Below are 27,035 nucleotides of genomic sequence, written 5' to 3'. Positions count from 1 at the left end.
TGCAAAATCATTCTGCTGTCTGCTAAACATGTAATAGAGTTAATTTAAATTCCAGCATCTGCAAGTAAAATACGTTTTTAAGCACAGATCTTATGAGGCTTTTATCAGGCATTTATTATTTGTAGATAGCTTCTAATTCATTGTTGAAATATGCTGTAATACATTATTTTGCCTGTGTTGTTGATCTGTGGTTGAAGTTTGCTGCTGCTAGCTGTAAAAAAATTCTGTATTTTTGAAAGCATTACCTGCCAGGATACAGGATACTGTAAGACTCTTCAGCAAACAAACTACACACTTCGATCTTTGCAAAAACCTTGTTTAGAGGATCAAATCAAAAACATTGCATTTCTGAAAATCGTTATGCAGCTAGAATATGTTTGATTCCTCTGGATAAATTAATGCATATTAACTGCAAAAAAGGGAGCATATTGGTTATCAATGTCACTGTGTTCCACGCCTGCAGGCACTGTTGGGAATCAGGCCGTATAGAGTGATGGCTGATGACGAGTAAGCAGATATATCCCCTCTAACTCAACCTCGAGCTTTAGATGACCTGCCAGAAGCTGGCAACCTGGTGGCCTTCAAACTCTGTGCTTTGAAACATTTAAACTTATCAATGGCATCACAGGAGTTACCATATAAGAAATGTGTTTGTGAGTGAAACGCAGCTCATTTTCTATCACCCGAGTCTTTAAAATGATTTCAAATCACTTTAAAAATATTAAGTACTGATCAGTTACTCAGTACTTGAGAAGCCTTTTTATGAAATACTTTTTTACTCGTGAATAATTTCTTGAACAATTAGTTTTTCCTTTTAGTTGAGTAAAAAAAATATGCTGAAGTTGTGCAACTCTAGTTGAGTACAGTGTTTGGGTTCTCTACCCATCTCTGCACACAAGTAGTAAATCCGGTCCACCTGTGTGTAATTATGTATTACAGATATTCTGTAAATTTCCCAGAGGCTTGTTTGTAGAACATAAGTGAAAAACGGGTTTTAAATGCAAAACAAAACGTGAAAAGGAACACAAGCACTGGACATCAGCATAAATACATCTACATGGCTAAGCATGGCAGGATCTTAACGGACTTTTCTTTACTAGGAAGGAAAAAAAAAAATCAATAACTTAAAAATTAGGTGCTACTTTGTGTTACTCTATAACACAAAATCACAACAAACACACAGCAGAAGTCGTGATAGTATGTGACAGGGATAAACAGTTGATGCATTGTAGATTTTTAGCTCCAGCGATTAGTATTCTACAGAAATACTTTATAATTTGTCTTGCTTATGATTAAATATGAAAATATTGTGCTTAGGGAACACTGTTTTTGTTAATAAGACTCAACATAAAAGACAAAAGACAAGAAGAGTTTTGGGATCAGACTTTTTATTGGACTCAAATTCACATAAATAACATTGGTTCATATATATTTTGTACATTATACAACTTTATATAATATATATTTCCCCCTCTGATTTACATTCCTCTCTGGCTAAAAGTATTTCAGTTATATCTATGGAAACAGAAAGCATTGCATGAAGGCAAAGCCATTCTGTTTGTGCTGCTTTTTAAGGTCCCAGTGCCATGAAGGAGAGGAGCACTTTTCTTTTCCATTGTATAAAAGAAAAAACAAAAAATGTCCCAAAGCTACTGAAAAGGAAAGCAAAAAGAAGAATCTATTGCATTGTTTCTAGGGTATAAACACGGCACTACAAGGAGTGGGAAGCTATTGAAAGTCATTCACCGTAAATATATTTTACTGTACTGACTTGTGACACAAAAAAGAAGCACTGCAAACAATCTGATATGCACGGCGATGACAGCTTTGTGTAGTTGTCTCGTTTCTTTCTACCTTAAAAACAAAAAATAACAATAAACAAAGATTGAATGTTTGATTTGATAGAAAAACTTTTCTGAACCTTCAACAAGGTCACATATTCATGCAGTAACCTGGCCAAGTACACACACTGAGCTCGTCCTCCCAAATCAATGCGCGGTCAAGTCTGTGAAAAGACATTATTTAACAAGACTGATGGATATTTGAAAATCAAAAGAAACTTAGCAGAAGCCTGACAGAATTCCCACTCTGCTGTATGTATAGTGGGTCGACTCTAACCATCAAGGCATTCTTTAAATGATCGCTCATTCGGAGCAATTCTGACAACTCTTGAACAGCTGGTTGGTAAACTGCTGGATGTTTGTGGTTCCATAAAATCAACTAAAACCCTTTTAAATACATGAGATGGGAAAACATTTAAACCAATGTTTAAATGGTTTAAATGTCTTAAACCATTCAAGCTTTTAAATGTCTGCGACATTTAAAAGCTTGATGTCTCAGACTTTCGGACACAATGACATCAAAAGTTGCCAGAATAGAAATGATTTATGAGAGTCAATGCAAAATTCTCATATGGTCTCATATCAGTTTTAAAAGACTACATACATATATATATTTTTTCATTTACCCAACATCCAGTGTCAGTTTTTTGTCAGCTTTTTCCTCCGTGCAACCTCTTTAATCTGCCTAAACTACAGTATAATACACATTGATTGTCTGGGTCAGCACTGCTACCTGAATGTCAAACCAGAGGAAACAGTCACCCACACTAAGCCTTGAAACCTAACCATACAATGAAACAAACAAAAAAAATAAATAAAAAAAAAACAACTTATGAACACCTTGAGTTATAACTAAATGTGAATAGCGAAGAATAACTGGAGTTAATCTGCTGTACGATGACCAATGAAACTACATGTAGTGAACTTCCCAGTGAGCTCCTGTGATCTGATAATGCTGCATGCACTGTTTGTGACTCAGAGCGTTATGTGGTGTTAAAATGTGCACATATGCGGAGGAAAACACAGTCATGCCGTGACACTGCAACAAATAGCAAGTGTTAACCCTCTTCAGCCCTGAAAACTTAATATCAGAATAAAACAAAAGTTGTTAATTTATCACCATTTAGATAAAAATCACATCCCTTTTCCAAAGAAAGCTAACTTTACTGTATGCTGTTTCAAAGTGCAATGAGGAATTAAACATTTTTTTATTGTTATGTTTTGCCCTGGGCAACAATAAGAGTTGCCTGCAAAGTTGTCAGCATTTTGCTGCACCATACTCATTTTAATAATAGATATAATTTAACACAGTGTTTTCTTTCACTTATCCTCCCCATTATAACCTGCCACTCACTTCTAGCTCTACTTTACAACACAGAGGGCAAATAATGTCAAGTTCAAAAAGTGCATCATGAATATTTTGTAAAGTTAAAATAAAGTTAAACCATCTTCCTTTCTATAAATACTACTTTTATTTTCTTGTGTCCAATAAGTCTCTTGTCTTACAACTAGAGTAGTCACATGATGCAAATCTGCTCCCTGTGATGTTGTAGAAACAAAATCTGGGAGCAACGTTAAAGCTTCCTGGAACCTGGAAGTTTGAACCCACTCACACAAACAGGGCTGGTGGGATAAATCTAAGAGGAAGAACAAGGAGAAGGGTTTAGGAAAGCTAAGTTACAGCTACCAAGGACACAGAAAACAAGTATTTACAAGTAAATTGCAATCACTTCTTCAAATCAGTGTTATAAATTTGCATCCAAATCCTGTATTACCAAAACAAACAAACAAAAAAGGTAATCTTTTTGTGTGTGGAAGAATATGCTTATTTTCTGGAAGCTGTACTATACAGGTGTGTCACAGTGAATTATAACATCAGTGTTGTAATTGATGTTGGAGAATTTATTCCGGTAATTAAAAACTAAAAAATAAAAAACCTGAAATCAGACGTTTTACTGAGGTCATCTCTAAAGCTCCACAGTGATGATTTGGTGGCTGAGCAAACTTTGAAATCCATACGACTTAATTACTGTTGGCTTTAGGTTTAGAGGAAGATGATAAATATCAGGCCCAACAAATCAGATGAGCTGAGTTCAAATATGCATTACAATGCATTTCTTCTCAGGAGGCCAAAAATATATATTTATTAAAGCTATTAAAGATTATCTACAGTAATGAGAGAAAATGGGCAGAATGAGAATGGGGAAGAAATCTGCAGCCATCCATTTCATGCCGCTCACTGCTCCAGGAGGAGGCGGCAGACATTTATGTTTCTAGAATTATTTTAACTTTTTAAAGTGTGGTGTTATAATTTACTAAGATGCACCTGTTTGTGGTATGATGCTATATTTGCTCCTGTTGCACAAAACTTCACAATTTAAAAATAAAACTTTTCATGATTAAATTCATGAGACTTAATCCCGCTAGTTCTATCCTGCAACTTTAAACTTGAACGATTTTCACCTTGATCTCCTGCCCAGGGGTCAAAAGAAGAAAAGTAAATAAAAACAGACGGACCTAAAATGGTTCTGAAAACCAGGAATCCCGCCCTGCTCAAGTTGCCTTTGACAGTGACTGCAGGGCATTTGATGAACTTAAAATGCATTGATCTTTTCAGTCAAACAGACCTTTCCTATAAGCTAAATGAATATGCAAAACACAGAGTGGCTACAAACTAACAGGAGCAACATTTTCCAACGCTTTCAAACAGTAACCGATTCCTTCTTGAGGATCAGAGCAAAGCTCAGTCAAGCCGTCAGTGTCTGTCAGGTCCTAATCCACTCTTCTGTCACAAGCTTAGTCAGTGGCAGGTTTTCATCCCCGTCAAGTACGGCGATTCCTGTCGACACAGACCCATTTGCTGCTGCTGCTGCTCTTGGAGATCTGTAGCCACCCCATCGACAAAATCTGGGACAGGTAGTCCTGAGAGAATCATGACTGACTTGTTCCAGATCATAAAAGTGGGTACAACAGGCAGGAGGAAGGAGATTTCGAAAGTATGAATGTGCTGGGAATTCATGGCGTCGTAGAAGGACAGCGAATTGTTGTCGTAGTCCAGGAGGACGCCGAGCCGCCGCAGCTGCAGGCTCGCCTCCACCAGCATCTCCTTACCATCGTGCCGCACCATGAAGTTGTTGTTGCAGCGCGAGAACACCCACGAGGACGAGTTCTTGCCGCTCCACTCATTTTTCGGAGCTGATTTGTAAGCAACGCCGATGGCATACCTGGAAGAAAGGTTTCTTTTTAATTTTAAAACAGATTAGAATTAAGTGGTTTCCCTTTACTGACTTGCACTTAATCTCAGGACCTTGAACATAGGAAAGACTCTTCACTGAGACCTTTCCTTTACAGCCAATTAGCGAGCGATGCAGATATTTACAAGAGCTTGTGTTAGGCTCTGTTTGTGAGTGAGGAGTTTGCATAACAGACTAGATTTAAACTCCCCAAAGATGCCTGAGTTTACTGAGCCTACTTGCAGGCTTATATAACGCTCTCGTGCCAGAGCGTGTCTCACCATGTGGATGCTCCCAGCAGCACCTCCCAGTAGTGGCAACCGCTGTCAATGAAGACGTTCCCGGCAGCTCCATACGAGCCGGTGCCGCTGAACCGTTCTGGCGTGTGGCTCTTCTTCAGCGAGCTCTCGTCCTTCTCCATGGTCAGGCAGTCGTTGGACAGGCGAAGCTTCTTGTGGGCGGTCTTCGGGTCTAACTTGAAAGGCTGACCTGGAGACACAGAGACGCTGCTCAGTAAAAGGGTTGTTACAGAACAAAAACAAGACGACCCAGAATATTTCAGCAAAAATAAGTACAAATCGTTTATTAAATGATCAGGATTGTGACAATATGTGGTAAAAGATTTGATTCCAATTTTTTTGCCACATCTTTTTAGATTAGCTTTAGTATTTTTATGTTTATTTATTCCTTCTATTTTCACTCTATTTGCAAATTTATATTGACTTCAACTTATATTTTCTAATCTGGTTTATAGATTTTACAATCCAATGAAGACAAGTTGCTTAAAGTTAGTAAAAACAACAACAACAACAAAAAACAATTAGGATTTTAATAAATAAGGTTGAAAAATAAATGCATGCAATTTCCATTAAAGTTCTAATACACATGTTGAAATCATAAATAATACTCATAATGCTTCAGTACAAATTTATTTGAGCATTAATTGCCCCTTGGTTTTATTTTGGTGATCAAAATTTTATTTGATTTGTGTAAATAAGCCTAATCCAAAATATTACTATATAGTGCCTTCTTTGCAAAAGCCTCAACATAACTGGAAGCAACAACATCAGAGGTAAAGCGTGCTGAGTGCACTGTTCAGAGCTTTTTTAAAAGAAATATTAGAAAGTCATGAATCATTGCCTTTCCACTTTATAAATATGCATTACTTTGCTCTTGGCTATCACATAAAATCCCAGTAAAATACACAGACATTTTCTCATTGTAAATAAAAATAAAATATGTCGACTGTTAATGATACAACAAAAGCACCGTCAGCAGCTGAAATTATTTGATTAAAGTGCACTATTGAAAAAGCAACTTTAATGACAGACAGAAGCACAATGTCATCAGATATATCCAGTGCCTCGTCCCAGAGGAGGACAGTTCTCGTTTTCTTGACCATTTCTGTCAGCTGCACTGTATCAGTAGCACTTGGGATAGGTGGAAACAACCAGACATCCTTCCTGTTGATTTTCTTTGTTACAAGGGAGACTTCCAAATGCTTTAAAAGGGAGCAAGACAGGAGCTGACAGAGCTTCTCTGAGGAATTCAGAGGTCTTCAAACAAAAGCAGTACAAGAAGCTTAGAAAAAGCTTTGAAGGATGTTAAATACAGCATGAACTGTGTACCTAGAGTCTTTTAGTCTTTTAGTTATGAAGGAACTCAAAAGAAATGCAATATTTAGTATATAGAAAGACAGACAAGAAAAAAGTAATGTTGGGCCACTGGGCTAAATATTAGTCTACAAATTAGTACAGTGATCAAAAGTCCCTTTGAAAGCATGCATGAGAGAATTTTAAGCAAATAATACATCTACAAAATGCATTTATGCTGTACAACTCCATCTGTTCTTACACAGACAATACTAAAATTGTGTACATTTCTCAGATGTTGATTATAGACATTTTTAGGTACTTATGAAATGTTTTTACCTTTGTGCTCTTTATATTTTAGATAGTTCTGGTCATTCTGTCCCTTTGGCAGATCATAACTGCACAGTTTTGTACTTTCTTGGATTCATAATAGTGCTGTCGACAGCTGGATGTTTCATATGAAACATGCATTAGTTACTATCTCTTTTGACAATCAATAATTCAAAGTAATATACTGTTATCTATTGGAGATTTGGCTCCAATAAATAATAATAATAGACAAAATCCTGTAAAATTGTGAACTGGCAAAAAGAGAGGATAACCTACACTTGGCTAAGACCAAAGAGAAATTGTTTTGAAGCCGATGTGTTTCAAAGTAGTAGTAGTTACTAGTTAACAGTAGTAATAGCAGTGGTTAACTTTTCAGAAATTACTTTTCTGATCCCTTTAACGCAATAACGCATCAAACTCCTTCAGTTCTTGTACTTTAATTATTTTGTGTCTGCTCTTTTAAGTACCAGGTCGCCCAAGATTGTAGAGTTAAAAAGGACCAGAAAGAGAAAGAGCCATGAACCAAAATAGAAACAAGAAGAGGAATTTAAGTTTGAGCAGCAGCGCCAGCAGCAGAAGTGAATAAACAAAAAGTAGGGTGAGAAGTGCTTGCAGAGAACTCACAGGGAGAAACAGAAGAGGAGCCTGTTTGAATTACAAGGGCGAGAGAGTCGAAACTTCAAAGGCCCGCTCTGCCTTTGGTGAAAACATTTCATAACAGTGAAGGAAGTCACCCGGCATCTCCCTCTGTTCCTCCAATCACACAGACTTGGAAATTAACTGAAGGAAATGGCCTTTACTTCCACCACAGTTGGTAGGAACTGCTGCAATTCAGTGGAAACGCTTCTATCCGGCTGTAAGTATTCAGTTTGCAATGACACCAGTAATTTGGGTGTAATGGGTGGAAAAATTGAGGGGGCCAAACTAGGTGAGTGGCAGAGAAAAGGAGACTAAAGAGTGAGGGAGAGGGAGGAAGCTGAGGGGATAATAGGAGTCTGTAGAAGCGACAGAGGAGCCCCACCGAGGTACCTCTGGGTGTCCGTGTCAGTGTGTGTATGTGGCTTCAACTAAGTCAGTCACATCCCTACCAGACCTGACATTTAACTCTGACACCTCTCGCCTCATCTCTCAGCCTCTCAGAGTCTCCCATGGCTTAATGAGCAACACAATGAGGACCCCGACTCCTCCTCTCCTCTCACTATCTGCCCTTCCCTCCTTCTGTCTCTCTCTCTCTCCCTCTCTTTCTCTCTCTCCAATTCTTTCCTTCTCATCCTTTCTATCCTCTCACCACTCTCAGACACTCGTCTCCAATAATCTGCGTGGTGAGTGTGTGTCACTGAGTGTGCATATGAGACGATGAGGCCAATGTGCTGCTGGCACCCAATTACATTAATGCGCTCTCTTCTTTGAACTGCTTATCGCTGCCAGCGCAGCCATTTCCAAACACTGGGGCTCTGTCATGCCTTTCCAGGGGATGACTCCTGAGAGCTCAGGCTGGCCCTGAGGTTGGGTAAGGGGAGACGCACATGACATTAGAGGACAAGCAGACACACATGCACACAACATCAACTATGTGCAAATGTATGTATATAGTATAGCAAATTCCCAAGGGGAAATGTTAGGAACCAGCTTGTTTCTTGAAATACAGAAAGTCGATCAGAGCAAATTTCCACCATAAGTTAAACAGATGAAGATGGTACCGCTAAGAAGTGTTTGCTATGGTGATGGTAGATTGTTAACTCCAGTAAAAAACTGTGAAGGTTTTTGATCTATGTCTCAAACTGGATAACTCCACATTTCCACTTGGTAAACTAATTTCAGATTTAGATTATATTTCACCATAACCACATTTTAAAACATGTAGAATTGAAAGTGGACACTTCCAGCAGTGAACAGAATAAAAACATGAATATTTAGTTAATTAAATGTTCTCCTGTATTTTCACATTGTAAGGGCCTTACAAAATTAAAAACTTTGGCTTTTGTGTTACTTGAAACTATGATTAAGAAAACCAAAAACCAAAAAAGATTTCACTTTGTAATTTTTGCATGCCCACAAATTCTCTTCTCATTGGCGCTGAAAAGGAAAGCAGTGAAGTGTGGAAACATTTTTCCTTCCTAAACTCAATTCCTCTGTCCCATCCCTGATAGCAATAGGCTTCTTTCACATACAAATGATAAAGAGTTGCACTTACTTTGGGTTTGAACATGGAAGGGGAGAAAAAAACACAGAGGCAAGATGCAGAAAGAGTGCGAAGATGTTGCTAAAAACATCTTGTTGTACTAACTGATGCCATCGTAAACTGACTGGTCGCAATCTGTCTTCAATCTTGCGTCAAAAGCTCCCAATGCTGAGACACTGCCAGATTCTCCTCTGTGGCGGCCTCTGTTGACATCTAACATATTGTCTCTGATTTGAAGCACCCAGATGGTATCAGAGTGTTGTGACAAATATAAAGTTATCTTAAGCCCCGAGAAGGCTCAGGGCTGCATGTTCAACAATCTGAGTCTCTCAGCTCCGCTATCAAGCACCACCGAAGTTCACACTGCTTCTTATGAGAAAACAGACTTAAACTTCACTTATTATCTCATAAGGTTCATTAGATTATTTGCCATTCTTTCCCTTCCTACTTACATTTCATACCTGTAATCATACCAAATAAAACAGTAACTGGTTTTTATTTTTGTCTGTGTTTATCTGTTTGATGGTATGCGTTTCTGTTTTAATGGTCTTGTTTTTCTTTTCATTAGTTTTGGTGTATAATATGCTAATTATGCTCCTACATAATTATAAAAAGGCTAAAATCTTATATAATTTAATTGGGCTCAATTAAAAAAACCAAAAACTTTATTTTATATCATATTTCCAATCATTTTCGATTCTCATATCTGTACGCAACTTGTTGCTTGCAAATTTATGTAATGAACTTGCAAATTGCAAAGACAGGAAATTACTTAAATGCTTAGGCTGAATAATTAATGGGGTGGTAGATATAAAACATTCCCAGGAAGACAAAGTATTGTCTTCCTGGGAATGTTTGACATTTTTTTGACCAAAAAATGTCAACTATGACAAAGTCAGAAGGGTGAAATTGTCATTTTTATTCTCTAGCTAACAGAATAAAAAATAAAGTCTAAAAGGTCCAACTTGTTCCATTGTCATCCAGACTTGAAAAATTATCATATCAAGTGCTAGACTTTTCCAGACTGTATAGGAACCTTGTTTCTTTTCCTTTGAGCTGAGTGCTGGACTTGTTGCAATAAATATGTATTCCTATGATTCTGACTGCTTCTTATGTCACCGGGGCGCCTTCATATTTGCAGAGCTGCCATGAAATGAACAGATCTAAACTCACAGGGAGGATGCTGGTGTTTGCAAGCAGCACCCGGAGAACATCCCGAATGTGATTTCCTCTGGTGTGCTGCACGACTGGAGGCACAAAGAAGGGATGTGTGGATGATATACAGCATATTAGAGAGAAGGCTAGCACAAACCCAGTGGATGTTCAAAAAAAAAAATTGATTCCAAACCCTTTTCAAATACTCTTTTTATTGTAAACAACACACACATATTTCCTCTGTAAAAAGCGAATTAGTGCTGATAGCAACACAAGCGAATCAATCATCCTGCTGCACAGTTTTTGCTCCGAGTTTGGAACAAAAACAAAAAAGATGGGAATTTGGAACAGCATATTCTGCAATCTGGACATTTGTTCATGCACTATCATTAGTCTGTTTCCACTTTGCAGTAATACAGCAGTAATTAGAAGTATATCTGGCTGTCTGCAGAGGTGATAACAACTCTCTTATTCTGTCTTGGAGCCCTGCATTGTTGAAGACTCAGAAATCCTAAATGGAAACTTGTCAAACACACAAAAAAAGAAGCCACATCGACGGCAAGGAAGAGATATGAGCTGAAAGGGGCCACAGCTGAAGAAACACGTTCGTGCTGTAATTCCATTCCAGGCTCATTCTGCTGGGAACATGCTGGAAATCTTGCAGTGGGACATCCTATTAGTAACTGACTATTTCATCTGTGTAATTTTCCTTCCTTGCATTTTTGCTAAGGGATAGGTTAAGCTGCAACTAACAAGGCTGAGATTGAAAAAGCGATCAATTTTACTGCATAACTATACAATCGCTGCAGCAGAAACAGCAGCAGGAGGAATTTGGAGCGTTCTCTTGACACGTGCAAACTCACACCGGTTCCTGAATCACTGCTGAACTCACAAATCCATTCATGTAATTAAAATGCATGGCTGCCTGCCAGTTGTCTTCTGACTACCTAATTCATATGTAACGTGGTATGTAATCCAGAGGCGCTCCAGATGAAACGCAGCTGCACTCTAGTGAGATTGTAAATTAATCAGTTATAGAACAAGGTACAGGATGGGTGTGATTAGAAAACTTCCAGGGGATCTGAGTTTATCTATCACATTTTCTCACTGTTCACTGCTAAATCATGTATTTCTCTGTCTGATAGGAAAGAAAACCCACTGAGAAGTGTCAAGCGAAGACAGCTGTCCATCGTTATTATGTTCTTCTTCAGCTGAACCCTGTAACGATCCAGGAAGGTGTTGTTAGGGAGCGCTGCTAGAAGAAAAATTACAAAAACTTTTGATAGAGCCTGTTAGAAAAACTTAAAAAAACTGAGGTGACTGTTACATTTCTCGGTGGTTTAAGGTTACCACATTGGACTTGAAAGCATTCCTAATTAATATCCAGCTTCTCTATATAAGATGACTGGCCTTTTCTGAAGTGTACATTGTCAGCCTTCACACCTAAAGGGAATGTCACCTGAATGAATGAATGTTACAGCTTTAAGTTAGGAAATGTGGAAAGCTTTTCAAAGTTCATTCAGTATAAAAAATTACTGCTAATGGCCTGACCAATCACCAATTGCATTGAACAGGAAATGGAAATGTGTCCCGGTTCCTAGACTTTTACATTTTTATTATTATTATTATGGCTGCGTCTGTATGTGAAGGGCACAGTATATATCCAGCTAATAAGGGAAAGGATTTTCAGCGAAAGCTGTGTATGTATACTAGCTCTTGATATAATTAATTACTGAGACAGATAATACAGTAAAAAGCACAGGCAAAGCGCAAATTAATAAAAGCCATTTTGAATAATGTGGGTTGTTTTCTCAGCCGTTGCCTTAATAAGCTCTGACCGAATTCATTTACAAGTTTAATTCAATTTCATGCTTATGAGCGCAAAAAATATGGTGCTTTAATACCAAACTTATGATTGTTATTATATTGGCTTTTGCTTTTATTTATTTTTTATTTTTAAAGTGCGGTGGCAAACGTTCCTTCCCTAATCTTACATACATTGAATGGATTTTTCTACATTTATTTGAATAAATTGAAGTCAAAGCTGATGGAGTGAAACATGTAAAACATGGTATAAACAGTAAACAAATTCTTTATTTTTATAATATCTTTATCTTTATTTTGATAACATTACTATTTGCTTAAGTACACCCTTTTACTTTTTTGTAAATTCCTGGATTTTGTAAATGGCTAAAAAGCAACGCAATGATGGTCCTGAACTCTCCAAACCCACATCTGTGCAAAGAGCTGTTTGCTGTCTTTTATTCACTCAATGCTCTTTTTTTTCTCACTTTTTCATCCACTTTCATACTCCCTCTTTCAGTCTCTTTATAGCTCTCTCAGCTCATTTCTAAAGACAGTGATGTAGAAAACTGGTCACGGTTCACTCTGAGGTAAATGCAGGAGTGCAGGCGCGCTGATAAAAGGTCACACGCTACCACACATGCATGTGTGGACCCTCGTCTCTACCACATTCTTATTCATCATGCGTTATTCATGTGTTTTTCAGGAAAACTGAGAGTTACTTTACATGTTGACCATGAGGACCTAGCAGCTCACTGATACTTCCTCTAAAGGACGGCATTAGAGCCACTGCTCACTTTGACTGACCCAAAAAGCTGCAGAGCACACCCAGACATGATTGTAAATGTTTCAATCAGTCACTGAATCCCACAAGATGGGACGTAAAGCCCCCAGAGGATTTTCAAAACAAAAAAAACGACAGAACCTCTCAGTTGGAACCAGTCCCGTCCTTTTCCTTTTTATAAAATGCAGCACATAAAGCGCTGAAACCTAATTCCAATGTTTGATTTTTCTACAATGCAATCATTGTACTTGATTTAAATGCTAAGCTGCACATCCAGCTGTTTTCAGACATCACTAGATGTAATTTATCAGTTTTTATTCAGAAGCACCTGCCTTTGTACTCATTCAAAAGACCAGTAAATAAACTCAGGTGTGCATAATTTTACTGGGTCTCACTTAATGCTCTTGGATTTCATGCGCTTGTCATGAAGTCTTAAGTTTTGTTGGCTGGTGTTGTGTAATAATGTAATATTCAGGTATAAAATGGGATTCAATGACATCAACAGTATTGATTTGAATGTCACCATCTAAAAAATGACTTCAAAAGTGTGAATTGGATAAAAACGCCTTTGTGAATGAGGAAAAAATTTCACATTAAATCTTCTGCTTCAATTTCCATCATTTTCTAACCATAACACATTTTGTTTGACTGTAATTCAAAGGTATAAACCATTATGCTGACACGATGACTAAAACTTGTTTGGTCTAATGTGCAACTCAAATCTCTGTTGTCTGGCAACTTATCTGTTGAACTGAAAACACTTTAGTAAATTATTTGAGACAAAATGATCAAACTAACCATTTAATTGGCTCTGTGTTTTGCGGGAGCTCTGGTTAAACCTTAAGTCTGTGTTCAATCTAAAATAACATAAAAATAATCTGCTAAAAATAAAAAAGAAAATACTTTTTTTACAGGTGATATATTGACAGAAGGTAAAAATTAAGATTTAATAGCGCTGCATACCAAAATACATACTGGTGTCTAACTGGTCAGCCCCCATAGCTGTCCAGTATATATAGTATTTTTCTTAAACTGAAACAGATCATTACTGTGCTGTCCTTAGTACATGCATACATTTATGAGAAAAATACATAGACATAGTTATTATCAAATGTACCTTTGTGACCCATTTTAATCTGACAAAATGCCTCTTCCATTTAAATAGAAATACTCTCTAAAAAAGCATATTTAACACTAAATAAGTACTCTTCCTGTTTTTTGAACAGTTGCATAGTGTGTTGGAAAAGACACAATGGTGTTAACTTTATGGTAGCATGATACTTCAGTTTTCTGTGTTGATACTTTTACCACATCATTTTAATACACTCTGAGTTGCTGCTCTGAAAAGACAGGACTGTGATGATGCGTGGCTGTTCAGCAGAGCGTCATGTCACAATATTGTTTGCTTTGCATCTTTTAGCCAAATAATGAAGAGCTTAGGCTGAAGGCTTCCTGAGGCAGCTAATCCCCCCAATCAGGCTACAGACAAGATGAGAGGAAAGAAACCTGCTATTACAGCAGAGCCTGCGAAGCAGCAAGGTGCGCAAGTGAGATGTTTATGACCTTTGTGACCCGTTGTAATCCAAGCTCAGCTTTTATATGAACAGATGGCTAAAGCTGATCAATCTGAATACTGTGATAAAATAGGAGAGAATTGGAAAGAAAACAGAAAAAAAAACCATGTGAGGAGATGGAAACAAACTGCAAAATCTTGAGGATAAAAATATGCATGTTTTTTTTTTTTCTGTTATTTTGATGGCTTGTCTAAATCATCACAGCTTTGGGAAAAAGCTGCTTGACAATCACAGGCTCATAATCTCGACTCACGTTGGCTGTGGGTGGACAAGCTTTCCCTTCACATCACTGAGTACAAGAAGAAGTACGGAGTGGGAATTATCCATCAGCACTGTGCCATATTAGTACTAGATGTTATATAACCACATGGTAAATATTTTTTCAGTAACTTTAGTGTACTATTGATATATGTTTTGACTAGTTTTTTTTATCCATTTTTGCCCCTTGTGCCATTTATTTTCCTTCAGTATTAGACTCCTACCAAAAGCATTATTTTATTTTCAACAATTAAGCAAATCTTGTGTTTCATAAGCAGAACAGAATTTATATTAAGTAAAGCATTTATAGAACAAGCAAATTTCTCTGGAAAAATATAAAATAAAAACATTTTCTGTTACAAATATATTTTCTTTTTTATTTTAGGGAGATATGAAATCCAATCATCAAAAAATGGCTAAAAACCCAAAAGCTGCAGTTCTAATTTAGAGAACTTCATGACTGGAAGAACGGTTGCTTACATGTGTTACAAGGACGAAGACTATTGATTCCAAGAGAATAATATAAAGACCCAAATTAAACTAAAGATTTCACCTGAACACTTCAGTATCCTTTGTTTGAATTGATCAAACAAAAATATAAATCTTTGACCCTTAAGAACGTGTTTGGAGAAAACCAAGCACAAAATGTGTGCACAAACAACAAACACACTGTCAAGCATGGTAGTGGAGGAAGGTTAATTTGGTCTGGTTTTACACTGATGGCAGCTGGCCACCTTGGAATCATTGAGGCGACAATCAACTCTTCTGATAAAGTATCTAGAGTCAAATGTGAGGCCATCTTTCTGAAAGCTAAAACTTTTAATTTTTTATTTTAGAAACTCATTTATTTTGGGTATTTTATAGCCTAGACATACAATCCAGACAAAGTTATTCAAAAAATATATTCCAGTTTTCACTGCATGCTCTTAATAAAGCATGATGCAGACATTACAGTATGTAGTCATTTAGAAATCACATGGACTTTGAGATCTCCAACTGTTTCATCTGCTAGGCCAAAATCAGACTTTTATTAAATTCTGACTCATGTAGAATAAAATGTTAACAGCGATATAACTGCTGTTTTGCAAACCTAAGGGGAGTAGGATCAAATTTTAGAAACATGACTGCCTTCTTATTTAAGAGCTACATGTTCACATATCCATGAGGTTTGAGGTAGCATGATGAACTGTTGTAAGCCGTGTGCTGAGTAGAGTCTGATTTGCCACTAGCTTGTTACTTTGAACACAGAAAGCAGAGCTGAAGGATAATAGCTGCTCATGTTTTACATCTGTAATTGCACTAACATCTTTTATTAAGCCAGTCTAGACTCATTTTGTTTCTGAAAAGCTCTTATCATAACATTTATCAACAACCTTTTTTGTTCTGGACGAAAAACAAAATGAAAAAAATAAATACATGTGAACTCTGACTTATTTGTTAAAAAAGCAATTTTTTTAACAAATAAAATCAACCTAAGATATGATATGAAGTGCTATATCTTGTCAGGTGTTTGTGAAAATTATCTGCAGCATGATAAGGTTTTTCAAATTCCAGATATCTTACATATCAAAGCAGAAAACGTAAACATAGAGCAAACTCAAAGGTTCCAGACGCATTGAGAAAAAAATCAGATGGTTGAAAGAAATAGTATTTTCCGCTGCCAAAAATGACCTTGGCGTTCCCTTTGAGAAATTGAGTTTTCGCTCTGAAACAGGCTTAATTATCTGCAACCATTACCTTGAACACCCCTTCTTTTCTACTTTGTAAAGTTGATGTACAAGTAAATCAAATACGTTGAACTTTTGGTCCTCCAATATAGTCAGGCTAAACAGAGGCAAGATGTTAACATTACAAACTTCATTATTATGTGTTTGATCCCATCAAACTGGACACAGGTCACTCCTTCCAATCTTTTTAAATTCATGCTAAAAACATATATATAATTATTTGATTATGTTTTCTTCTTGTAACAAATAAACTTCTGAAAATTACATCAGAAAGTGACCTCAATTACAAAGCCAGCTAGTTAATTAGTGCCGTTAGTGTATTTTTTTTTTACCAATTACTTCTTCAGTGACTTAATCCTCTTTAGTGGCATAATGACTTTACCATGATGTCATGCTGTTATGTAAACAAAACCACATGTCACCCCCTGTTTAATGTGGTGTCATTAAATGTTGCACAAGTTTTACAGAAGTTAGTGTGTAGTTGGGTTTCCGTTGCTTGCTCTCAGTCGATAACAACTGAAGTCATTGATATTAATCCCTTGAGTCAGTGAGATGAAATAAATGATGGCAAACAAAAACGTCTTTAAGAAGTTTGTGCTGAATTGACAATGCAGAGTTGGTTAGGAAAGAAAGATCATTTGTCAGAGGAGGAGGGAGAAAACCTGCCTTCACTTTGAAAGTTTTCAACACACCCATTTTACAAAGCTGAGCATTTTCCCACTGCAGTTAATCCTAAATGCCACACACAGGCTCCTGATAGAAGCAAGTTTGGCTTTTACCTCTCTAACATATGTATTATACATTAGGTTTCATAGGCAGAGTGTATTAACAATAATATTAACTCATATTGTGTCCTGAGCAACTATTTTCCTGTAATTAAAAATAAGTGATGAGCGGGTTTTCTTGAACATCAGAAATAATTTTTTCTTCTCATACTTTGCTCAGGTTATCATATTGTAATTTTCAATGATTTCTTGTCATTAGACAGAAGCCCAACAAGATTTCCATCTGTACTATACCCAAAAGGCTGTTAGTATTTCTGAATTTATGCACTTTATTGACCTACAGTTTGTGAGATTTTACTTCCTTTGCTTCTTCAGTCTCCCATCCTGCAAACTGATAACAAGGGGTGGGCACAGAACAAAGTAAAAAGAAGTTCAATACAAGGGGATCATAATTCTGCAGGAAGCAAAACAGCTTTTGGGAGAAAAAGATAAAAGAAAAACCAAAAACACATCCGCAATTTACAGGGGAGCAGCTGTTACGTCAATAAAAACATTTATGTTAGAAAGAAAATATCTATCGCATATTATGTGCCGGTACAAAAAGAAATAGATAATGCTGCAAAGACAACTTTGTCTGCTTCAATGTTAAAATGCAGCAGCCTTTTCTGCAGAAAGAGTAAATACTGAGGTGCTGTTTGTTTAATACAGCAGCAATGCGGATCCTGCAACATCCACAACGGTGTGATAGAAAAAAACTGAATCTGGTACTAACTCACTAAAAGTATCTGTGATTAACAGGAAAAAAAAAAGAAACTCTGTACGCACTCTTTTCTTGATCCTTCTGCTTAGCATGCTTTGCATTGCCACTAGTTCCAATTGACGCCCAAACAAAAAACATAAAAATCAAAAAGTGCTCAAGTGAAGGTAACACAAGATTACTACATACCAATTTTAAAAATACAGGTTTTTATATAATCACAAAACATTACAAACTTCACTATTATGTGTCCGATCCCATCATCAACCTGATCCAAAACTTCTCCAAACTCATTATTAATCAAACACGAATCTCTGAGAAACGCTTGTGAGCATCTGCAGGTTATTAAACACAAATGACATCGACAGAAGAAATCTTGCAGCGGGTGTAGTAATCCAAAACAAAATTAACAAGGCTTGTAAATATTCATAGAAAACCCAAAGAAGTATCACACGTGCTCCGACTTACTGTTGGTTTTGAGGCGGGCCGGCTCACTGTTGCGGCTTCCCGCCTGGTTGATAGCCTTGACGAAGAAGATATAACGGGTGCCACTCTGCAGGCCATGCACCGTGTAGTGGTTCTGCTTGATGTTCGGTACAATCATCCAGCTGTCTGCTGAGTTGTACAGACCTGGTGGAGGTCACACACATGCACAGACGCAGAGTGGATCAGTATTAAAGTTTTCTTGATGTCTCAAAGTTGCACAAAGTCTTGGTGAAAATCATTTTCTACTGATGGTTAGAGCAACAGAAACATTCTCCCACTCATCCAACTGGAACAGAGCGATATTTTCTGTCTGAAAACCTGGAGTTAGTTATTGCACAGTAAGAGGTGAATCCTAAAAGTTATGCAACATTTATGTGCAACTACACACCGGTATATATTCCATTACAATTCTAAAAGAGTTATTGCGACAAGTACCCAAGAGGGAATCCAGTGTGTTCACTAAGCTGAAACCATGCGGCAAAAATCTGTTCAAAGTATCAAAGGTACTATAAGTAATCGCCTCCAGGCAGCAGCGTGTGATACCTTTTAATGCTTAAATGTAGGAGAGCAGGGGTAATACCAACATGACCACAGCTGGTGGATGCTTTCATTCAAAGTGAAGGGTTAGTAATCATGGTTTAGTTCCACATCCACCTGTTGCAAACAGTCCTTTTGGTGTTTGAGATGTGATCCTTTGTAAGTAGAAAAAAGAAATCTGAGCTCAGAGCTAAGGAGAAATGTAACTTTTAAAGGGTTGTTCCTGTTTCATGTCTTTTTGTAAAATGTAAGGGAAAATATTTCACATCTTACTGATGTTATGCGACAGACTACTCTTTATCATAAAAGAGGATTTTCTGCCAAAATGTCAATTGGTTTTGGAGCATTTTTAATTCAAAATAGTGTTTTATGCAGCTTCATGTGTCTTCCAATCAACTCGACAGCTTTGTGTGTCTGCTGACATAAAGAATCCTCCCAGCATGCTGCTGCCACTACCATGTTTCATGTATTGTGTGTTGAGAGTTATGTGCATCGTTATTTCAAGTTATGCCCAAAGATGTAACTATAATTAAACTGACATACTCCCAATTCAACATCTTTAAAAACATCTTGATTGCAGCATCAGTTATAAAAGGTTTGGATGTACCACAAAAGAATAACTCCTATAATGGTCTAGTTTGTGCTTGCATTGTGCATTTTAACATAGAAAACTGCATTGTAGCATTAAGTTGTGGCACAGCACCATTCATAAAAATAGGTTAGATTGCTTAGAAATACTGACAAACATTTACTTTTGTATAAATCTCACACATGTGAATGTAGTCAATAAATGCAACAATACATTAGGATTAAAAAGCACATTTCCTGGAGGGAGCACTCACACAAAGAGCCAGAGAATCCTGGCAGCTCATTTAAACTTTAGTAGTCAAAAAGTGAAATAACTACCAGATGAACTGTCTCCTCTTTCTTTCCTCCTGCACAATTACAGAGAAATATAAACTCTGAGAGGGGTATAGCTCTCAGGACCATACTTACTTTGTCCCCTCTGGTTAGGATGCGTTGTAAATTATTGAGCCAGATGGAAACAGCATGAATAAGTAATAGCAGAGAGTCTGCTTGTAAATATACATACTTCATGGGACGCAAATAAGGCCTTTAAAAGTTAGCCGGCTTTAAGAATGAATGAGAGGCGGGGTGAGAGGGGCTCTTAAAACTACATTTTTATCTGGGCAAAGAAGGATGCAGGGGTTTTCATCTTCCTTAGAGATGATGGAGGAAGAAAATAAAGATGCAATGTCAAACTTGAACGATGCACAGAGTTTTAACAGTTTGCTCCTTCCCACAAAGAGAGGGATCCTGTGCACAATTTATCATTTGTCAGCATCTCCTACAGATAGTGTCATGTAGACCTTCAAAAGATAAAAGAAGAATGGAGTAGAGGAACGATTAAACGTTTGAACTCTTTGTTAACACTTCTGATTTCAAAAGTTTCCATTTTTGCTAAATTAGGTCAGAAGACACCAAGGAGGTTTCCTGACTGAAGTGCTCCTCCTTTAAAGAAAGCTGTACTTGAAAGCAATGTGCAGAAATAAAGAAAAGAGAAAATAGAGAAAAAAAGAGCAATGTGCATCCAAACACCAAGCACGTGTATTTCTCCAGTACTCTGTGTGTGTGTGTGTGTGTGTGTGTGTGTGTGTGCCTGTGAGGAGGGAACTGCAGCACAAAGTATCCTGGGAAAGGAAGTCGGTTTTTCTTTGATGATGCAACACAGAGTTAATAGTGGCAGAGTGTGCCTGCATCTGAGCGTGGACGTGTCACACTTTCCACTTCCTTTTGGAGAACAACACTGCGCTTGTTTGGCCACAGTGATTAAGATTTTCTCCACTGGTAATTGTGTTAATAATTCAACAAATCCATGGACTCTGACAACACATGAAACATGGAGAACACACGCCTAACTTTAACACTGCCTCCTTATAGGCCCCTAGGTTACTGAGAAATATTTCATAAAGTGAAATTTTAATTGATAATAAACCAAAATATCTGCTGGCAAAAAAAAGAAGAATGACTCAGCAAGACATGAGCCTGTTTTCCCAAAGCTTTTGCATTGTATGCCACCTTGCTTGTCATGCCTTTAAGATACGTACTGGTTTTTATCCACTAAGCGACAACAGCATTATCATTTTGAGCTACGAAAACCTCGCTTCGCATCAACTTCGACTCCCTTTCTACCTCTGCTTCTTCTTGAGAGCCCACACAATGCTCCACGTTTCACAGACCACAGTTAGAAGCAACACCGCATAACTTATTCTTCTTTTTATGCTACAGCAGCTTGCAGAAATAGAAAGACCGCTTGACGTTTTACGAATTTTCCCCTTGGGTAAAGAAGGCCACAGGTTTGAGTACAAGCCTGGGGTGTTTCTGCAAGGAATTTGCATGTTCTCTCCTCACATGTGTACGTTCTCCCCAGGTACTCTGTCTTCCTCCTGAAGGTCATAAATATCACTGTCGGGTTGAATGGTCTCTCTAAACTGTTCTTAGGCATGAGCGTGTGTGTGTGTGTGTGTGTTTGCTCAAGATTACAGATATAACATTTTCTTTTCCTTTGACCTTATTTTCTACTGATCCTGTAAAACGATGTTTTGACACATTGACCCAACTCCCACCTCCCTTGAGGAGCTGAAGCCTGGGGCGAGGGGATTGTGGATGGACATCAGCTGGGAGCATTTAACCACTTGGGAAGTTTAAGAGAAAAGCTATATTGGAGAACTCAAGTGGCATGGCAGACTTAATGGGTTTCTCTCTTTCTCAGTTTCCACTATGAATCTCAGAGGACTCTGTGGCAGCAAAGCGCTGAATTTCTGAGTCACTCGGAGTATCATGGCTGAAATGTATCCTGATGTTTCAAATGGCGAGGGCACTTGAGTTGCATGGTTAGATGGAGAAATGTCAGGCTACAGAGCAGAAGAGTGGAAGAGTTGATGAAAGGATCAAAGAGTAAAGATGCACAGGTGTGTGTGTGTGTGGGGGGGACATGCATGAATATACATATTTATGTCCATTAATAATAACCTCCTCATATTGGTAAGTGGTAATTTTCTCCAGCCCTATACATCCATTATTTTCCCCTGGTCTCATATTTGTTTCCTCCCCCACAACAGATTCTTTTCTTTCTGTTCAAAGAAGTAAATCAACTTAGGCCCAGTGTGTTGCTTCATGCCGGCAGCTCTACTGATTAAGATGTGGTTTATAATAAAATGCACTGAAGGGCATTGTAAACATGCTTATTTGGGAGAGCAGTACAGGGACTGGATTTATTTCAGAAGAGGTTTAGAACATAATTTCTGTCCCAAATGCAGGTTTTTGGACCAATATGGCTCACCACCATGGGTGGCATTAGGTGGAGGGAAGGCACAAGCACTCCAGGGGGGAAAATAAGTAACGTTGTTTTAGCACAGAATATTTTTTTATTTACATGCCCGTTCCACAGGACACCCATTTTGTTGTGTGGTGTAAGCACTGTAAGGAAATATGGCTAAACAACCTGACTGGCTGATAACTCTGAAACTCACACTTCTTTCAGGGTTCCTGATATGGTGCCAAATTAAAGTCATATTTCACAGTTTTTATTGGAATCTGGAATGCATTTGTCCAAAATCTAAAAACAGACTGAATATGAGTTGGATAATTTTACACTAAATTATTTACAACACAGTTTCAAATTTCTGAAATCTAGAATAAAAAGGAAAGCATAAATGAGAATTTAATTCTTTTATTTGGGATTAAGAGTATATTAGAGTAAATATTTTAAAGAATGTGTCGGATTCTTTAAAATGAAACTTTATCTATTATGCTGCATTCAGTTTCAATGTAATGTTTTAGCAGATACTGTAAATCAAGAATCACAAATCCTGTTTACATCTATTGAGAACAGCTGACACTATTAAAACAAAAACAGTTATAGTTGGACATAAATGTTTAATTTCTATTAAACATTTAGCATGTAAACAAAATGGCTGAGCAATAGTGGGGTCCTGTTGCTTTATTCATCTTTGTTCAAACAGGTCAGTAATTGTGCCATTAATATTTAATGCAAGTAATACCAGAGTGGAATCTTTGTGTGAAAAACATCAGGATCACGATCCTAGGATGCCTGAAAATGCACTTTACATTAACAGGTTGTAATTAATTTTCTTTTATTAGAAATTATGTGATTTTACAATCCCATTAACAGATTTCAGCAGATGGCCTCACATTTAAACTTGCAGTTCTCTGGTGTAAGGAGGAGCTCATGATCAACATAATTACTGGACGGCGTCCAGCTCTTGTGGCTGTAAAATGAATCCTAATCACTGGTGCTCCACATAAAACTGAAACTTTTTAAAATGCTTCTGTGTGTTTGATGATCCCGGATGACAGCTGGCCAATAACTGAGTGAGTCAGCAACACATAAGTCTATTTTCACACAGTTGTTGTGCTGTATTTCACCTTTGTTTTGCTTGTCATCCCTGTAAATACCATCCCGGTGTTGTGTAATCAGTTGAGTGACAACAGCATCGGTATTTGGATTGGGTTTGTTTTCACTTCATACACACCCGTCTGTTAGGATGTCAGTGGTAGATCAACTTTGACCCCCATCCCTGCCTCCATTCCTCACAAAGAGGCAAATGGTTGTTGAACTGTGGCATACCACATGTAGAGGGCAAAGTTTGCAGAGAAAAAAATCTTGTTTTTTTGAGGGGGGGGTTGACATTGCCTACAGCTTTCCTTGAAATCTGACCTTAATTGCCAGCACTATTTTCTACTGCTATGCCTGGATGATCCTGCAAAAGGCACAGTTCATAAGACACCATGACCCAACTTCTACATCCCATGAGGTATGAAAACCTTCAGGGAAAGAAAAAAAGCAGGATGGCTCCTAACAGCAAGACTACTTGGAAAGATTGAGTTATTGGAAACTGTGTTATAAATCACGATTAAATAGCTTCCTAAAGCAACCCTAAAGTATTTTTGTGCAGATATATTCAGTTTTTACTGTGTAAGACAACCATATGGCTCCATATTGAAAGACAAATCTTCCTAAAGGAGATTATTTTAGCCTTTATCATTCTTTTTTCTGGGAGTTTTTTTTTTTTTTTTTTTAAACCAGTATGTACTAACATTTTCTCTTCAACAACCCTTCCAAATAATAGAACATGCTTAGTATTACTTTGGAGTAAACTTGCAGGCGGACCATCTCCTAACACATGGTCAGCCGTATTAGAGCTAAACCACTGAATCTTATCAGCCAATCAGAAACAACAGCTAAAGCACTGCTGGCATTCTTCCATAGCACTATATCAACATACCCAGATACTTCAGAATGGCAAAACCCGTCTCCTGCTTTTGTAAATGGACTCACACCTGCTGATGATTAGCTAATTAGGAGCTTCTGATTAGCAGCACCTGGCGGTTTCCCACATATTTACTCCTCTACAGTAAGCTTTTCTGCTTTTGCAGTTTAGCTTAGTCATAGAAAATCAGAAATTACATACTGTTGTTTGTCTGAGGTTTTTACAGGGATTAATTTCAGAAAAATCTACTTTATCTTCTAACAGAACCCCTTGGAAATAAAACATGCACAGTGTTTGTAAAGTAGTGTGTGACTGTTTTCTTCTCAGATCATCAAAGATGAATAAGACATTTACTTGGGAGGACTGTAAGACTGTCATTGAAACTGTTTCTGTAATATGGAGAAGCTTTCATTTACCATTCAGAAATGTTTGTTGGAAAAAATAAAAAAACAAAAAACAAAAAAGAAACCCCTGAGAAATAAGTTTGTGTATTTGATAAAGAAATTAACTTTGAATTTTGTACGCTATCTAACAGGTACTTGCATAATAAAAACTACCCTTGGTTTTAAACATTGTTGAGGGAAACCTGCAGCCCAACAGTGTGCTTGACTTGCCAGGGAAGTCGAAACTCCAATCTGGGAATGACGCCTCTCCCATGATGAATGGGTTCCAGTTACAAGTTAGAACACCAGTGGGATCTGCTAATTGCTGTGGCCAGAGAACAAGCTCTCTTCCATTAGCAATGCATATTGATAAAAAAAAGCCCTCACTTCTATTGATTTTAGGCATTCAAACACTGACGCAGCTTTTTCACATCAAGGGGTTGTGAACAGTCCTGTGTGAGCCAATGGACTGATGTCTTATAAACTCAGAAGTGCAAATAAAAAAGATTCAGATTTACAGTCTATTTTGTATTTGTGGCAGTGGAATGAGACACCGATCTTGGAGGAGCTCAAGTTCCAAGTGAGTAGAGCTTTGATTTGATTTTTGCAACATTGGTTGGTGATAACTGAACTTTTGTCTTTTAAACACATGTAAAAAATGGAATTAAAGAAAACATTTTTTTTTTTTATTGCAGGTTCCCTGGAATTTGTAAGCTATACAAAAAAGTGTTACTATTATGAAATCTAAACTCTTCCTGTCATTTGAGAAGATCTCCTCAGCCATAACATAATCCGACTGTGAAACATTTTCTGGTTTGCGGCGCAGTCATTTATAGGCTCTACAGTCTAAACATCTTTTCTTCAACAAAACCGTTTGTCTGAATGCGTGTGTGCTTTCGACTCACTGATGAAATTTGTCTGGCCAGTGTAGATGGTGTACTGCAGCTCATATGAGGTGACGCTGAACTCGTCTTCTGACGTCCAGTGAACGGTGATGGTGTCATGGGAGGCGGTGCACAGTTCATCCCTGATGGATGGCGGGTTGGGCGCTGCATGTGGAGAGAGAAAAAAAAAATCAGGATTTACTTCTGAGTGATGCTTCTTTTTAAAAGATGAAAAGGACAAAGGAGTAGGTGGAAGATATTTACTGATACTTAGGAAGTCTCTGACGGCTGATAATCAGTCTGTGTATAAGAGTTCCTCTAAACTGGACAATCCCGTAAAAATGTATTCATACCAATTGAGCTACCACAACTTCAAATGTATATCTATTTTACAGGGAATTTACATCATAGACCAGCAAGTAGCACAGTTGTAAAATGTAAGTGAAAGGATACATTGCTCAAAATGTTGCATAAATTTATATTTAGTGCAACCTGTTCAGAGCAAAGTTCAGAAGGAGAGCATTTATCAGAGAAGCTCCTGAGAGGCCAATGATTACTTTGGAGGAGCTTGCAGAGATCAAGTGGGAGAAGATGTTGACAGGACAACTAATAGCTTTGAACTTAACTGTGCCCCTCAGGTCAGATTAGAAACAAGAAAGCTATAAGAAGACATCTAATCAGCTCTATTTGTGGTTTTGCCACAAGCAAACATGTATAAGAACATTTTCCATTCAGTTTTTGGCCCAGCTAATGCGGTTAATAAACATTACATCTCACAGAGATTCACCCTGCATTTTACAGCCTCATTGTAAAGAATATTTATAGTAAGTAGAACATTACTGCAATGAAACTTCTACTGATGATCAAAAATAATAATGCTTTTAAATTAAACCAGTAATTCTTACCTGTTAGGTAATCTAGACCCTCTAATATCTTCTTCTCTCGGGAAAAGTCAAGAGCAAAGTTATCAAATGCTTCATTCAAGTTCACATCAGGGATGAGTACCTGGGAGGAGGCTGTCGCCATCGCTACCCTGTAAAATGATCGGGGCAGAAGAAAGGGGACAAATCAGCAAAGGGGGCAAAAATACAAAAGTTCAGGAGGTCACATGGGTGTATGAATGGAGGAGAGAGGAGGAGTGTGAAAAGATGAAAGGTGGTGGAGGTGGCTGTGAAGCAGCAGAGTGAAAGAAGTGAGGTGATGGGAGGTGAGAGATGGTAGACACAAGAACAGGTGTGGAAAAAGCCCCAAAGAAGACCTCTGCAATACGTTCTGTATGCCTCTGTCGCTGTGTTTCGAAACAGATGTGAGGCTCGGCATAAACTGAAACCTCTCACAACTCTGCAACTCGACAGAAAGGCACAATTGCTTTGAGGATGAGTGAGCAGCTCCTGGCAGGGACCAGAGTTGCAGCAGAGTTACACAGCAGGCTATAGAGTAAAGCATGAAGCAGTTCTAGGCCTTCAAATTCCTGGGTTTCAGTGAAGTCG

The 27,035-nt window shown here is 37.7% G+C and overlaps 1 protein-coding gene across 5 annotated transcripts in view; it reads right to left on the bottom strand.

The window, feature by feature from the left end:
• Nucleotides 1-1,371: 1,371 nt before the first annotated feature.
• The window catches only part of mid2 (midline 2), a 158,901-nt gene continuing 133,237 nt past the window's right edge, over nt 1,372-27,035 (bottom strand). For 4 of the 5 annotated variants that reach the window (XM_044126916.1, XM_044126915.1, XM_044126918.1 and 1 more), the window contains 5 exons: nt 26,451-26,578; nt 25,567-25,710; nt 18,430-18,591; nt 5,356-5,563; nt 1,378-5,065 (listed from right to left, as the gene is read on the bottom strand). In XM_044126916.1, the coding sequence (XP_043982851.1) occupies nt 4,642-5,065; nt 5,356-5,563; nt 18,430-18,591; nt 25,567-25,710; nt 26,451-26,578 (1,066 nt within the window). In that variant the 3' untranslated portion in view covers nt 1,378-4,641. Of the gene's footprint in view, nt 5,066-5,355; nt 5,564-18,429; nt 18,592-25,566; nt 25,711-26,450; nt 26,579-27,035 lie in introns of all 5 variants that reach the window. The other variant, XM_044126919.1, reaches the window with a different exon arrangement.

The sequence above is a fragment of the Gambusia affinis genome, linkage group LG09 (assembly GCF_019740435.1).
Source record: "Gambusia affinis linkage group LG09, SWU_Gaff_1.0, whole genome shotgun sequence".
In the NCBI taxonomy this organism is placed as follows: domain Eukaryota; kingdom Metazoa; phylum Chordata; class Actinopteri; order Cyprinodontiformes; family Poeciliidae; genus Gambusia; species Gambusia affinis.
The sequence above is the reverse complement of the archived record's forward strand: the minus strand, read 5'-3'. Positions and strand labels throughout refer to the sequence as shown.